This window comes from Abramis brama (assembly GCF_963993115.1).
Source record: "Abramis brama genome assembly, chromosome: 2".
Classification (NCBI taxonomy): Eukaryota; Metazoa; Chordata; class Actinopteri; order Cypriniformes; family Leuciscidae; genus Abramis; species Abramis brama.
Window position 1 is genome coordinate 1588080 of NC_139964.1, and position 17818 is coordinate 1605897.

General features: G+C 36.3%; 1 protein-coding gene across 3 annotated transcripts in view; it reads right to left on the bottom strand.

Moving 5' to 3' along the window:
- Positions 1–16694, bottom strand: part of LOC311077434 (NLR family CARD domain-containing protein 3-like) — a gene marked incomplete at its 3' end in the record, with an annotated part of 63843 nt that extends 47149 nt beyond the window's left edge. Inside the window, exons 1-7 of one of the 3 annotated variants that reach the window (XR_014604889.1) lie at positions 16589–16694; positions 13029–13116; positions 12707–12929; positions 9461–11314; positions 5803–5926; positions 5539–5712; positions 5275–5448 (exon numbers count right to left, since the gene is read on the bottom strand). Coding sequence is in view for 2 of the 3 variants with exons in the window: in XM_084105896.1 (XP_083962022.1) it covers positions 5275–5448; positions 5539–5712; positions 5803–5976; positions 9461–11314; positions 12707–12906 (2576 nt within the window). Of the gene's footprint in view, positions 1–5274; positions 5449–5538; positions 5713–5802; positions 5977–9456; positions 11315–12706; positions 12930–13028; positions 13117–16588 lie in introns of those variants that run through there. The other 2 variants (XM_084105896.1, XM_084105897.1) reach the window with 2 other exon arrangements.
- Between the last annotated feature and the right edge of the window lie 1124 nt (positions 16695–17818).

Genomic DNA, 17818 nt, shown 5'->3' on the forward strand with positions numbered 1-17818 from the left:
GAAGATTGATTTTGCAGGCTGTTGTCCTTGCAGTTAGCCCTAAACTGTGGAATCGCCCAATATATATATATATATATATATATATATATATATATATATATATATATATATATATATATATATATATATATATATATATATATATGGGTGGGAGACATATAAGCCTGAAAAAAGTTTTTATTTTTTACTTCAAATATTAGGCATAAAAAATATTGAGTTGTGTTGTACTGACTCTTGCATTTCCCACAATATATGTGGTCTTTTAGATTTTGTATTGGAAATTGGATTTGTTCACCAATTTGTTGCATTCGTGCCTAAAATTGTCATATGGTGTGACATAAAAGTTATTCTATATAAAATGAAAATGGGATATACTCTCCCTAAGTAACTAACTTCAACATAAATTGTTTTCATTACTATCTTAAGATTTAACATTTCTTTTGTGCAGATTCATTAGATTTTGTATTGTTTTTCTAAATCATCATGCAAAGTAAGTCATCTCTCCTCAGCCTTTCCAGATATTTTAGATTAATTATGTTAAACCCAGTTATAAATCTATGAAAATGCTTGTGACTCTTGCTGATACTATTTATTTTGTGTTCCGTTTACTTTTTTTATGATTTATAATTAAGAAAGTATTTTTACTGGCATAATTCTGAATGTCACACCAAATTATATAGTGTCACGCTATATGATGAACTGCACCACTCCACAATTTGTCAATGCAAAAAACTGTATTTTATTTGCATACAACATTCAATTAATTAAATTCAGTTAACATTAATCAAAAAACATACTAACATTGTTTTAAAACTTTTAAAATTATAAGAAACTCATAAATATGAGTAAATCAAACACCATCTCACTTCAAGAATATTAAATTAAGTATAAAATTGAAAAGAAATACATTAATTGTATAGGTAATTTAATGTTCACTATTAAACATTCACTATTATCATTGGATATGTTTTGAATAGTTATTTATTTATCATTAAAAAAAGGTGTATGTAATATTGTGTGACAAATATATCATATGGTGTGACTTAGAAAAGCAGTCACACCATATGATACAGTGTCACACCATATGACATTTCGTTCAGTTAAGCTAATCTCTTGGTTAACTAAAAACAGCTAGCTTATACTTAGCATGTAAATTGCCACATGGCAGGAATGATTTTTAAGAATTAATAAGTACAATACGTATAAAAGTGTTTCATTTTTATGTAAATAATGTCACACCATAAGACACAAAACATTGACCACTAGTGAGCATATCAGATACAGAGCTTTTTAATTAGAAATTAAAAAGCCAGAACTCAACTCTTGACCTTGCAAACCACTCCAGAGATGACACTGCAACTTCCTGGTTGAGTGTGGACCTCTTCATTATAATGATGTCCAAATTATTGCCCGTTCAAAATATAGATTGCAGTGTCACACCATATGACGCCCATTTTACGGACAAAATGTATTTGGCCAGAACTTGCTTTAAAATCATACACAGACATCAACACTTTCTGTGTCTGTTGAAATGGCCTAATTCTGTTACTTAAACTGTAAATCTATCAATTATTTATACTTTGATGATATATATTGTCATATTAATAAGGTCAAACATATCCCGGACAGTCACACCACATGACAATTTTGATGTTTAGATAAAAATTTAAAGTAGAGGTCTTTATACACCAACGACAGCTATTGTATGCTGTAATAATATCTTGTCAGGGGAACAACATGAACAACATATTTTTAACAAATACCCATTTTTATTAGGTTATGACATCATGGACGGGTAGAATTGCATGTCATGTCTCCCACCCATATATATATATATATACATACACACATATGTGTGCATTATTTTTCTAATAATTCAACGGCCTGAAGTCAATTATTCCGCTTATACTATGGTTACCACACCTCAAAACATTGTTCAGATTATGTATTTCAAGACGTTTGTAAAGTTTGTCATTAAAATGCTCTTGTATGTAGACCTAATTTCTTACGCATCTAATCCCATGCCTCCGTTGCTAATTCCAAAACTTAATTTTAGAGTTAGTAACGGAGGTTTGAGCCACTGATAGCAGACTAATGCTGGGGACACACGACTAGCTGACACATTCTCTGACTGTTTTCATCGCCTGCAGCAGATTTTAAACACCGACTTTGAACACAGACTGAACGCGCGTTTGGGCATGATCAGTCATAAGTATCAAATTACATTCATTATGCAGTTATTAATGCAGTTATTAGAGAGAGATGTTGCAATAATAAGACAGAAAAGCATGTGCATCAATATTATTATTTATTTATTAATTCAATTCATTTTAATTAATTCGTTCATTCTTTTTTTTTTCATTATTGACAGATGACAGTAGACTATAGCCAAATAAATGAAACAAAGCCCTTTTAACAAGTAGGCCTATCAATAATTATTTATTTGTTATATTATCTGCAATAAAAATCCGTGCTGCAGGACTATCCATTCATTTAGCCTATATTCAGTTTAATTTTCTATTGATTATAGATAGGAATATACTTTATTTATTAAAATTAAACTGCATGTTTCTATTGATTGTGAAGCTAGACATTGAAAATTGCAGATCAAGCGCATGGAGCTAAATGCTTTTGAATGCTTCAATGCTTTTGTTATGAATTTTATCCTATTTTCCGTTATTACAGTTGACTACGCGAAGTGACATGGAACTGTAATGTGGTCAAGACCATGCCTGGAACTACTTCCGCGCGTTTCCCTGAAAATAATGCACACCTTAGAACGTTCGTCAACCAATCAGATTCAAGCATTCAACGGCCCTGTAGTATAAATATATATATATATTTTATATATATATATATATATATATTTTATATATATATATTTTATATATATATATATATATATATATATATATATATATATATATATATATATATATATATATATATATATATATATTAGGGCTGGGAATCGATTAAAAAAAAAAAACTAATTAATTGCACAATTTGCTGTAATTAATTGCGTTTCCCCCAAGCTTGTAATCATCAATATTTAAACTTAGAATCACCTAATTAAACAACACAGGGGAAAAAAAACAACACAAAATAGCCCTGTATTAAAATATTAAACATCAATATATCAATATATTATTCTTTTTCAATAATCAATCAACATAATCAATTTAACAGATTATTATTATTATTTTTTATTTTATTTTTTTTACTAATTATCAAAACAAAATATAGTCCTACAAAGCTATTACTACCAGAGCATGTGATCAGAGCGGGTCATTTTACCATTGTTGCCCAGCATGACTATACCAGCTCAGCAAACAGAAGTCTACAGAGAAATTTCACGTTATTTGAGTGGACTTTACTTTTCCAGTGCTTGGTACATGATTGAAGCGTTTGGGCCGTTAACGACAGAGCCGCCGACACACACACACACACACGGAACGGAGAGCGAGACGCTGGGCCGTTAACGACAGAGCGCGCCGACACACACACACACACACACACACACACCCGGGCCGGAACACAGAGGGCGACCTGTCTATGAGCGCGACGCACACACCAAGCGGAAAAGACCCGCTCATGAAAGCTGCGCGAGAATGAAACCTGATCACCGAAAACGGAGGGGCGGGACGGCATATTGCGGCCTTTTTAATAGCAGACGCAACAGGAAATCATTAAAACTAGGAAAAAAAAAAAAAGTGCTGCGTTAATTTTTTTTAACGCGTTAAACATTTCAAATTAATCGCAAAGATTAACGCGTTAATTCCCCCAGCCCTAATATACAGTGCAATGCATAAGTGAATACACCCATGCTAAAGTTGACTAAAAAGAGGAATAAAAAATCATATTTTGGAAATTGAACTTAATGCCTTAATTAAAAAAATTAGGAAAAATCCAACCTTTAAGGACACCAATTTTCTTTGTGAATGAATAATGTATCGTAAATAAATAAATGTTCTTCCTTAAAATACATGGTGCATAAGTGAGTACACCCCTATGTTAAATTCCCATAGAGGCAGGCAGATTTTTATTTTTAAGTATTTATTAAATACTTAAATAGGATTTATTAAATAGGATACTATGCATCCTGATAAAGTTCCCTTGGCCTTTGGAATTAAAATAGCCCCACATCATCACATAGCCTTCACCATACCTAGAGATTGGCATGGGGTACTTTCCATAAGATCATCTCTCAATGCAAATCAAACTAGCTTTTAGGCTAACTGAAATAAAACCATGCCAATCTCTAGGTATGGTGAAGGCTATGTGATGATGTGGGGCTATTTTAATTAGAGCCCGACCGATATATCGGCAGGCCGATATTATCGGCCGATATTAGGCATTTTCCTAACTATCGGTATCGGCATTTATAACAGCCGATAAATTCATATTTAAAAAAATGCAGCGTGCAGTGATTTATGTAAGGATGGCGCTGCCAATAAAGCACCTAAAAGCTGTTACAAAGAACTGGCAAAAGTGGCAAAAAAATAACAGCCGCGTCCGGTGTAGACACAGTGTTAAAGCTCATTCTGCTACGTTACAACATAAAGCAATATTCCAATAATTTATGTAATTATAACACTTTATATAGGGCCATTTTGCCAAGTAGCCAGATGGAGACGCGACACGTTCAGAATTAATACACTTTTAGTAAACTACAGAACAGCGCGAGCGGGAAGGGCGCACCTCACGCGGGCAGAGAACGCGTCCAAGAACGGACACTGTTAGTGATATAAAACGCACACACACACAGGTCTGTTAAATTAAGCAATACTTTTAAGGTAGTCTAATATTTTTCTGACTAACAAAATTACTGACACAGTAAAGGTGTATTCACTTATGCATTGCACTGTATGTATATATATATATATATATATATATATATATATATATATATATATATATATATATATATATATATATATATATATATGTGTGTGTGTGTGTGATATGTCAATCCAATCATCAACTGTAAGTGGCTCTGGTTTTAGCCATTTCTTTGTAATTACTTTTTTACTGGCTGCCGGAAGAATGATGTAAGCAAGATGTAAACATTCACAATTACAAGGAATCGTCACCTCAAAAGCAGCTGCCAAATTCCCTTCAATCCCTTGCCAAAACTGGGTTAATTTCTGACACTGCCCAGAAATATGATAATGGTTAGATTCCCTTTTCCCACATAATCTCCAACAGCTAGCACCTGTCCCTTTGTATCTTTTCTGTGTTGGTGTGGTAAATCTCTGATATGTTCTTAAATACCTCAGAATCTGCAGCTGACAGTGTGGGCTCTTCAGTCCTTCAGAAATAATCTTCACTCCTGAATCCTGCAGGTCATTGTTCGTCAGGTCCAGCTCTCTCAGGTGTGAGGGGTTTGAACTCAGAGCTGAAGACACATAACCACAGCCTTCCTCTGTCACCATACAGCCAGACAACCTACAGACACACACAGTCAGATCATCTACAAACACACATTGACATTATGAACGGCAGACTGTAAATGATATCTTATATGTTCTTTAATACCTCAGAATCTGCAGCTGACAGTGTGGGCTCTTCAGTCCTTCAGAAATAATCTTCACTCCTGGATCCTGCAGGTCATTGTTCGTCAGGTCCAGCTCTCTCAGGTGTGAGGGGTTTGAACTCAGAGCTGAAGACACATAACCACAGCCTTCCTCTGTCACCATACAGCCAGACAACCTACAGACACACACAGTCAGACCATCTACAAACACACATTGACATTATGAACAGCAGACTGTAAATAATCTCTAATATGTTCTTAAATACCTCAGAATCTGCAGCTTACAGTGTGGGCTCTTCAGTCCTTCAGAAATAATCTTCACTCCTGAATCCTGCAGGTCATTGTTACTCAGGTCGACATCTCTCAGGACACAGTTTAAGGATTGTAGAGCTGATGACACAATTTCACAATCCTGACCAGTGAGATTACAGCCAACAAGACTAGAAGAGAGTAAATATAGCACAATAAGTTGGGGTGTAGGGTGCTTTTCTTTAAAGGGGCAGCAGTAGCACCTTAAAAACTAGAAAAACAGAGATAAATAATTGCCAATACAAAGATAAAATAAAGTAAAATATTGTGAAATGTGTGGTAGTTGTGGAGAAGTAGTCCACACTGGTGGATGAACAGCTTGACACTCACTGACCATAGGGTTCCCTTGTCCATAACATAGCCTAGTTATTCCAAACTGAAGTAGTATTTATAACAAAAATGTAAATATATACAAAAAAATTTATAAATTCAAGTAGATAAAGGATTGCCAAGATATAATGTAGAATGAATCTGTTTCATATGGAGTTGGGACATGAGGTCAAAGACTGTCACTTTCGGCTCTGGCCACATCCCCAGGTGAAGTCACAGGTCCATCATCCCCAGAGGCCTCGAGTCTAAAGGACTATGGATATGTTAAATTATGTTGTAAAACATATGCATAGAGTGTGATGTCATATTGTGTGCACGCAATGGTTTGCGTGAAAGAATACGTCAGTAGCGCTAAATAAAAAAAACATTCGTCCACAGCCGCTCCACTCCTGACCGCAAGTCCACTGTCAGTGTTGTAGACTGGCACTAGGCAGGTTTTTTGTGTTCATTTCTATTGCATTACGATTGAAAGCAGTATCAATAATGTCAAAAGTATGATGTGCAGTCAAGTTCGGGTGTGTGTATGCTGTTTAAATGAGTGTTCTCACTGATACGCTTGTTGTGATTCGCGGAGATTTGAGGAGTTGTATTTTGACGACTTGATATTATTTCTTATTCAAAAGTGTCCAGCGCCCCTGCCAAAGATCCAGGCAAGACGAGATTAAACATGTTTACTTGCAAAATAATTACATTCTAAATTTAGAAAGCCTAACATTCCAGTTTAATGCGACATGTAGCCTAAGCTATGTATCGTTACTTTTGCAAGGACTCTATTATTTTTCCAGTCATAGACCAGCACTCAAGCACTGACTAGAGTCCAGCGCTGACAAGAATCAGCATTCAGGAGCTCAAAAATGTGTTTGGCGCTGACAACAATCCGATGGTGGCTAGCATCCAGCGCTGACTAGAATCACGCAGAGGAGGAATGGAAAGCTCACAAGCCATTAAAAAGTATTGACTAAAGAAACACTTATATTTTTTGAAATATTTTCAATAAATCATATTCCCATTCACTCCAGCGACGAATTTATAACGCGTGCGTGTGCGTGTGTGTGAGAGAGAGAGAGAGGTGCGGGCGCGATACTCCGTCATTTTGTTCATACAGGACATCATTCAAACTGCAAAGTGTTTACTTATATTTGTGTACACTCGCAATAAAACACAACATTGTGCTTTTGTCAAACTGTAACCTAGAACTGTCACCCAACCAAAATCTCTCTCTCTCACACACACACACACACACACACACACACACACACACGGTTTAAAATCAAAAAATATTTATCCAACCCCATTTAAAAACAGTCTGTGAGTGCCATCTTTTGGACATTCATCATATTGCATTGGTTTTCATTTCTTGTCCTCAAACAGAGCACAAATCTGTTTATTTTTAAGTCACACATTCTACATTGATTAAAAAATAAAATCAATTGTGTTTTTAATGGTAGTATTATTTTATACAGAAATAAATTATTTATAATTAAGATGAGAATAAAGTTAGTGTTAATTACAATTTTAAGGAAAACAAATATATTGATCTGAAATATAGCAAATAGTTTTTAGTTTTTTTTATTTTAATTTATGTAAAATGTTTTTTTTTTTGTTAAATATGTTGAACACTTGATTTATATGAGAACCATGAAAACTGTAAAATATGTTGCACTTGCGGTAGCGTGACTGAAGAGAGGCTGATGTTACAATGGCGAGAGATGGCCACAGATTTGAGCTTGTTTTGATTCATTTGTCTTTTTATTCATGCAGAATCAAATATGGCCAGAGTAATTTCTGTTGCCCAGTCTCGTTCATCTACCCACACAACGCAAAGCTAAATGCGTGAGGCGCAGACGCGATCGAACAGAGGAAACATAAAAACATACTCCGTCATTTCGGTCATACAGATAAGAGTAGGATTGTTCTAAACTAGGGAAGCACCGATACCATTTTTCCAGAACCGATTCGATCCCAAAAATTCTTAGTATCGGCCGATACCGATCCGATATCAGCACAGTTTTCTTTTTAATCAATGTAGAATTTCTATACCTCTGTTTGTTGAACTGATAATTACTCTTTTGTGTGTTAAACATCATTATAAAGAAAAACAAAAAATTTAAAAATTATATGATCATGATCTATGACAAATTACTATTATAAACTAGATTAGTTGAAAATTCAGCAGCAAAAGTTACTCTAGAAAAATCATGAGCACAATAATTCTAATAATAATTTAAAAATCTAAACATTTAGCGAAAAAACATTATTTATTGGAGATGGAGAGCAAATAAAAGTGAATAAGTGTAGCACTAAATCTGTTAAAATGTTACTCACTGCTCTTTGTATTGTTGTAAAATACATTCATGAAAAACAAGTAAATATATTTATGATATATACTATAAAATTAAAAGACATTTCTTTTAAATGTTTAGCGCAGCTGTTTAATGAGGCAGCAACGTATTATCAGACCTGCAAACTCCTCAGACTAAAAAAGGGGGGGGCGGCAGACTAACTTTTTTTTTCCTACATGCCATTGCCATGGGATTAATCAATGCATGCTGATGAATAATGTATATTAATAATAATTAATCTGCATACCCTAGTTTTGCACTGATGTAAAAAGACTGACAGTGACACCTCACCTTGTGTGTTAACAAGCGTTCATATGCGCGTGCACGAAATGAAACTAGCACTTTCCAGCAAAACATCATCAAAGTTAAGCCAAAGTGTCTCGATCACCCCCGTGAGTATCGATACTGAGTATCGGATCGGCGCATCTCTAATCGAAACTGATAAGTATTTAATTTTATTTGTGTACACTCATAATAAACCAGAACACTGAGGCTTTGTAAAATAAATAAAACAAGCAGGATGTGTTTTCTGGCGTCTCGGTTTCCTCCCCGTCAACTAGTTTGTGGAGCGCTTCACAGAAATAAACCAAACTCAGCAGAATACTGTCACACAGCTTTTCTTTTCTTTTGTTTATCTGTTAATTATTTAAGTCAAATATATTTAGCATATTTATTCCTTTTATACAGCCCTATAGACTATGACTTTATGAAAACAAATTATTATTTTTATTATATTTTAAATGTAACTCCATTTTCCTTAAATCATCCTGGCGACCCAGGGTTTGAACACCTGTGCTCTAGGGAACTGAGTTTGGCTCCACTAGTATAAGTGAACCTCAGGGAATATAATAAATAATGTAAAAACTCCATGTCATGACCCCTGTAAAGATGTAAGATGCATTATTAAAAAGGGTTCTTTAGCTATTAATGATTAAACACTCACAGAGCTTTTCTGCAGTTGACCACAGCTGGTACCAGTCTTCTTCTCCCCTTAGCTGATGTGTTGTATTTCATGGGGTTCAGCTCATCCAGCGCCTCCTCTGAGATCTGAAGCATGTAGGAGATTGTAGAGCATTGAGACGGAGAGAGTTTCTCCTCTGAGTGTTTGTCTGATTTCACAAACTCCTGAATCTCTCTGGACAGAGTCTGATCTTTCACTTCCAGCAGACAGAGGAACAGATTGATGGATTGATCAGCTGAGAGATCAGGATATGAATGTTTGATCATGTCTTTAATGTACTGTGTGGTTTCTCTGATGCTCTCTGAGCTGTTCTCTGTGTGTGTCAGTAGATCCTGTAAGAGTCTCTGATTGGACTCCAGTGAGACGCCCAGCAGGAACCGCAGGAACAGATCCAGCCGTCCATTCTCACTCCAGCGGGCTTTATATACTGCTGATCTTAGTAGATCATACAGAGAGACTTCATCAGACCAGAATACATCCAGAAGCTGCAGTGGTTCCTTGTTCTTCATTAAATAGCAGTAAAACACATAGAAAGCAGCGAGAAACTCCTGAACACTCAGATGAATGAAGCTGTAGACTTTCCTCTGATGAATCACAGATTCCTGCTTAAAGATCTCAGTGCAGATCCCAGAATGCACTGAGGCGTCAGTGACGTCTATGCCGCTCTCAATCAGGTCCTCCTCATAGAACATCACATTGCCCTTCATCAGCTGATGGAAAGCCACTTCAGCAAGTTTCACAATCACTTCTCTGTTGGACTGCAGGAGTTTCTCTGGATCTCTCTCTTCATACTTCTGATTCCTCATGTTGATCTGAATCAGCAGGAAGTGGATGTACATTTCAGTCAGAGTTTGAGGGATTTCTGCACTCGGATCTTCTTCCAGGAGCTTCTGAAGCACAGTGGAGGAGATCCAGCAGAAGACGGGTATGTGGCACATGATGTGGAGGCTTCTTGCTCTTCTGATGTGTGAGACGATTCTGCTGGCTTGATGCTCGTCACTGATTCTCTTCCTGAAATATTCCTCCTTCTGAGGCTCATTGAATCCCTGAATCTCTGTCAGACGGTGGATGTATTTGGAGGAGATCTGATTGGCTGCTGCTGGTCTGGAGGTGATCCAGATGAGAGCCGAGGGAAGCAGATCTCCTTTCATGAGCTTTGACATCAACACACCCACTGATGAAGTCTCAGTCACATCAGAAACTTCCTGAGCGTCTGAAAACCTCAGTGTGATTCTGCTTTCATCCAGACCATCAAAGATGAACACAACTTTACACTCCTCATAAATCTCTGAGTCCAGATCTTGAAGTTCAGGATGAAAGTCCAGCAGAAGTCTGTGAAGACTGTACTGATGATCTCGGATCAAGTTCAGCTCTCGAAATGGAAGCACAAACATGAAATCTACATCCTGATTGTCTTTTCCCTCGGCCCAGTCCAGAATGAACTTCTGCACAGAGACGGTTTTCCCGATTCCAGCGATGCCTTTAGTGAGAACAGTCTTGATCTGCTCTTTCTCCTCGCGTCCTGGTTCAGGAGAGGCTTTAAAGATGTCACTGCAGTGGATTGGAGTGTCTTGTGAGTGTTGTGTTCTGGCTGTTTTCTCCATCTGTAAAACCTCATGTTCTTCATTCACTCCTCCTCTCTCTCCCTCTATGATGTAGAGCTGTGTGTAGATCCTGTTCAGGAGGGTTTCATTCTCTTGGAGTTTCAGTCCCTCAAATAATCTCTCATACTTGTTCTTCATGCTGGCTTTGTGTCTGTGTTTGACTCTCTGTAGTTCATCATTCACTGGCTGAGGAGAATCCTGGTCTCCAGTCTGATCATCTATATTCACACTGCTGAGAAAAAAAAAACAGATGAAAAAATATGATAAAATAAAGGAAATAAGTACAGATGGCAGTCTTGTATTTTTCATATATTTGATGTGTTATTTTTTTGACACGAGGATCAAAGTTTTTCATCACTGAAATTTTGTCCATTGATTTGAAGTAAAGTGAAAAATAAAAACTCATCTCACAGCGTGCATCCACTGTGTTTTTGCTCTCACATGAACTGTCATCTCCTAGTCTCACTCACTAGTTATAGTTAAATCACCATCTAGCAACATGTTCACACCACTGATCTATATAATGACTGGATAGCTCATGATGTTCTAAAATGGCAGCAGGCAGTGAAGCCACCGGAAGTGTTCGAGCGGCCATCTTACGATTCCCTACCAGCAGAGGCTCCAACGGCCGGTATACAGAGATTGGTCCTGACGGCACTTTTAAGATGACCCGCTGTGCAGTAAACAAGTGTAAAACGACGTTCACAAAAGGATGTAGAAAAACTGCCCACAGGTTGTAATTCAAGCCCTGTAAGTAGTAATTTATATGCACAATTGTCGCTATTCCTCCAAGAAACCTCAGATCTGCAATAATCACAATTAAGTGTCCAATAGCGACACCATTTGACAGCTTCAAAAGAGCTTCGTGCAGAGTGCGTTTACCGTTATCCCATATAATCAGTATTATGCATTTCCTGAACATGTACTTACTAACTAATCAAACACTTTATTTGAACAAACTACAAATCTATAAAACACAATCGGTCTTCCAACCTTTTACTAACATTTCAATTGATGTTGATATGCGCGAGGCCGGCCGGGAGAGAGAGCATACAGCGCTCGTGTTGACTGAAGACGGTGAGGATGAGAGTGCTCTCTCTCTCTTATGCGTCCTGTCTAAATAATCTGATCTAAATAATCTAAATAATTTGGCGTTACGACGACTTATTTGTTCCCTCGTTTTAATAAATCGTGGACACGTTTAACCAATTCCCTCCCTCACTTTGATTTAACGAATTACAATGTGACCAAAATATAGTAAAACGAGGGAACAAATTAGTAAAACGTGCTGAGGTATTATTAATTTGTGGCCATGAAACAATATTCACCTGAATATTCATCAATTCACAAAAAAATATAGGTCTTTAGCATTCACTACTTAATCAATAGTATCAAACTGTTTTTCCTACCTGTGAAGATAGCTCTTCAGTGAAGACATTGCCGTTTTATTAAACAGGAACAATTTCAGACTTTAAACAAATCCTCATTAAAATGCATTTAAACACTGGTCCAATAGAACGCATGAGATCACTGGGGAATACCTATATGGCGGCGTGGGGGCTTCACTGTTTATGACATCATGAGCTATCCAGTCATTCTATATAGATCAGTGGTTCACACTTACATTGGGTCAGAGGTCACTGGTTCATCACTGAGGTCAGAGGTCACTGGTTTATCACTGAGGTCAGAGGTCACTGGTTTACCACTGGGGTCAGAGGTCACTGGTTCATCACTGAGGTCAGGAGGATGAGGTAAGGATTGATTGCTCTTCAGACACACACAGCTGGGATCTGGAGATGAAGATCTCTGAGTCTCCTGCATCATTTCAGATAAAACTGACACCTGGCCTGGATATAGAAACACAGAAAACAAGACAATATATCCATAATTTCTTCTTTATAAATGGGCAAAAGATAATTGAACCAATTAAAATAATAATAAATTACCTTTTCTCTTCAACCACCATGTGAAAAGTTCATATGCTTTAGTCAAACACCTGACCACTTGCGATGGTCAGGCTTTGCTAGTTTAACTCTGAGAGAGAAAAAGAAAATAGATGAGTTTAAAGAGAGTCAGACTGCAGTAGCTCATGTTCTTCACCTCGTCCATGCCTAGTTTTATATTGATGAGAGGACTCGGAACTGTTGCTCAGATGCCAGTCACTTTGTATTGTCCTCCTCACTCTCGTTGCACATGACTACAGCGGATGCCCAACGGCCACACAATACATACACATATGACAGTCCACATTTACACAGAAAAGAAACAAACATTCATACGTTTATTGTGCGTGAGATAAATGTTTCACCATTGATTGTTTCTCATGAGGGCAGAATCTAAATCTGAAAACAATTCTTGCATAAACACCAGAGATGGGGGACTCGAGTTACATGACTTGACTCGAGTCGCAAATTTAAGGACTTGAGACTTGCTTGACTAAATTAAGAAAATTACTTGACTTTGACTTGAGATCCAATGACTCGAGACTTGACTTGACTTGAACTGTATGACTCGAGAATGACTTGATATACATTTTTATATAAATCATTGCAACATCAATTGATGAACAAAATGAAAGCAACGGAACCATTGACGCCAGTCATCAGATTTTGCGCGATTGCGTGACGCTGCACAAGCCCAGAAAAAAACATAGGCTACATCGCGGTGAGCATGGCAGCGCGCTAAATACAAAAACATCTCCCAGCATCGTTTCTTTTTGGATATAAACACTAGAAATTGACCATATTTATACAAGAAGAGTTGCTGTACGCATAATAACAGGCAAGGGATATCGGACGACCATCACAACCTCGAACAGTCGAACTTCATTCACCACGTCTAAAAGTAAGCTATGGCCTGTTTAACCTGTTTCTTATAGTTAATTTGACTATCTTTAAATCTAGAGAGAATATTGGTCAAAACAGCATGCCTCTTTATACACAATTATGTTTTCATATGTAGCTTAATGTTGTCAATAATTAAATGATAATTAATGATGGCATACGTTTTGTATAACATTTGCCACATTTCTTTCAAATCATGCTTTAAAGCCAAATATGTCGTTCTTTCCAATGACAAAAAACAACATAGAAAACTGTTAATGTTTTGTCGTGTTTTATGTTTCTCTTAAAGCAGGGTTAGATGTTATCAGGGGGTTGAGGGCAAAATGCCAGCAGAATTAATATGCACCCAAAATTAAAAATGTGGTGGAAAAATTGCCCTAGTATGAGTTATTTTTATAATTAGCCTATAACATATGATATAAAAAAATATTTTCAGAATATTGGCGCGATTGCAAATGTGATAATGGTTTTATAAAAACAGTTTAATAAAAAAAGAGTGAATATTGTGATGTGACATTTTAGACATAATATTCCAAATATTATCTGTTTTTGCTCTATTTCTCCAATGACAATGGTTCCAAACAAGCCACAAAAGAGTTATGTGTATTTGTGATTCAGGGACCTAGTTGCTTAGTTCCAGAACGAATCTGCCGTTTTGAACAAATCAGTGAATGAATGCTTCTATGACTTGTACATTAAGACGGTGATTTGGCGCCACCTATTGGCGATTTTAACTTCATAATTAAAAATATATAACTTATATAAAGGGGATGCCAGTTTGAAGAATGCCATTTGGTGTCATAGGAACCATTATTCATGAATTGTGAATTGTTTAATACCTTTTAATGATCTTCTGCAATGTTTGAGGCATATTTATTTTTTCATGCTTTAATGTTGGCCTAATTTCAGTTACATTTACATTTTAAGCTATGTAGTTTGAAATTTTATTTATTTTATAGATTTTTATTGTAGTAACCACTGAGCTGTATGTGGAAATTCATATTTTTAAAAAAAATGTTGCAAATAAAACCATAGTCCACAACTTCTGTAGTTTTAACTTATTTTAATATATAAATTCATTTAAATCATCAAACGTTTGTATGACTTGCCAATGACTTGTGACCCATGCTACGACTTGACTTGACTTGACTTGCTTTTCCCAAAATTGACTTGGACTTGCTTGAGACTTGAAGGTTAAGACTTGAGACTTGCTTGTGACTTGCACATGTGTGACTTACTCCCACCTCTGATAAACACCTTATAATAACTGCACGCTATTAATCATAAGTTAAGCATTAGTAAACAGTTAATCCATAATTTATAAAGTAGTAATAGACATTAATAAGCAGTTTATAAATAGTTAATACAGCAAAAAACAACTTGATAGGCTTGATAACTTCAGGATGTGAAGGGAAACATCTCTTTGGTCTTTTACACCTTAAACTGCCCATCAAGACACATTTCTGTTTAGAAGCTCATATGCTGTTGTTCTTCTCACAACACTGGACGTGTTAAAGACTATGAAGACGAGAATGAAGACGAGAAGATGAAGTTTCACTAGATATGGGCTTGTCAGGCCTGACCAACTATAATAAATCATTATGCTGAATTAATTATGTTTTACAGTGTTGTGCACATATTCCTCTGTGACGTTTACAGCAATAGCAATGTTTACAGTCAGAACATATGTCACTTCACACACATACAATACTATACAAACTAATATATACTGACTATTTGATATATGAGTCGAAATCTGCTAAGGGTTAATAATGCAACAACAGTTTTAAAAAAGTGATTTCTCTCTATTATTTACAACAGGACCTGCATTTTCAAGGGTTTAAATAAAATAAAAAAGTTTTTGTTATAAGAGACAATAAAAAAAAAAGTTGTACATCAAGCCACAAAAAATAACTTGATTTTCAAAAGTAAATGAACTGAGCAGCTACACCTAATACACCCAATACACCTAATATACATGCGAGTATAATTTTGTTCTTCACTCACTGAAATTGAATCAGAATGATCAGTGAAATACTTCATATGCTAAACAGAATAAACACCAATCCAACTGAAAAACTTTATTTTTTTAACTTGGAATCATAATAAAATTATAATAAAAAAAGCCCATATTATGTACTTAGACGCTGCGAAAATTATAATAAATGAATGCAGTTTGATCAAACCCACAAACCTTCATTTCATATTAAGGGTCTTTCTGACTATCTTTGTGTACTTCAGAAAGCTGGTTTTTAATTCTTTGGCAAAAGGCGATTCAAATGTAAACTGAAAACTTATTGTGTTTCTCTCAAATAACTGAGATTAGGCCTATATAGAATAACAGCGAGCAGACGATTAATCAATAATCACGACAGGTATAATTGTGCTGTTGTAGGATACAAGCGTTTCAATGTACAATCTCTCACTAACTTTATGCACATGACAAATAAACTTAAACATCATGAACTCATGTCGTATACATCAATGGGGAAATAAGAAATCAAGCTTTATTTCTGACATGAAACAGAAAAAGAAAGGCGGTTTAGAGGCTATTCTGTTCTGCATAAACCGAGCCAACAAATGAGTTACAGACACAGATCTAACGACGCACGTGTGATAATAATATGTAGACCTACACATCAAATCAGAAGCAAATAACTGACCGTAAAGTGTGACATTTGTGAGAGTCTTCTCCTCATCCATCAAGTGTTTTAACTTGTTTTCGCCGATCTGTTTCCTGAAGGAGAGAGTCGTCACACCTGTTCCACCAGCTCCTGTGCATCAGAGCTCACCTGACCTGAAACATGAAAACCCTGAGGCGGATTGAAGAGTTTCTACACGGCTGCGTCCGAAACCGCATACTTACCTACTATTTAGTATGGGAAAAAGAGTAGGCGAGCGAAAAAGTATGTAGCCTTCTGTAGTGTATTGAGTAGAATGCACCAAGAGTAAACTCAGGAATAAGCACTGCTTGGCCAATCTAGATTTACTCAGGGTTAGATTCTGGTTGGCCAGTGAATTGTCTAAAGAAAGAAGAAACACGTGTTCACAAAAGTTGTTCATTCTGATATTGCACAGTAAAGAAAAGAAGAATTACCCATCGTTGTCTCGACTCTAATTTGTGTTAGACAAACACAACACCTACGAATCCAAAAGAGTAGGCGAGAATTACCTGGGTGACGTACTAATTATCGCGAGATTCGGACTTCGGAGAAGGAGAACTCCGGTCAATTTTAACATTGAGCTCATTTTTTTGTAAATTTGGAGTGCTGTAAATATAGAGAACAACGACAAAAATCGGTGTTGCCTAGGGCGAGTTATCCTCTTTTTAAAATTTGCACCCTGTTGACTTCAATGGGGCAAGTTTTAAACCTGCTTTTAGCCTCTTAATGAGGGACTCTGTTCAGTGCCCGATGAGAAAACACACACATTCACTACATTTGTCGCCTTAATTTTATGCAAATGACTCAATAAATCTCAATCAATTAATATGTTTTAACTATGCAAATTAATTTTAAGTTATATTACATTTATTTTGGGTTTATGTGAGGATTGTTTTAAGTTCACTTAAATTAAAAGTTATATTGTTGAAGCATAATAAATGTTAAAAGATTGATAGCTTTCAATTACAGTGTAATGCTGAATGGCTATAATGTTAAAAACTTTTTAAATAGCTGCTGCTAAGGGGGAAGAGGAGGGGGCCGATGGTCACCTGTAGTCTGACGGACTTGTGCTGATACTCCTGGTTGACGGTCAAGGTTATCAGGGCAAGGGGATGATGAGCGAGACTGTGAGGAGGGGGTGCTACTTCTAAGCATGCATTGCTGGATTACTCTACCCTGATTTCTTCTTCTATCGGAGCACAGTCTGAGTATCAGGAATGGGAGCCACTG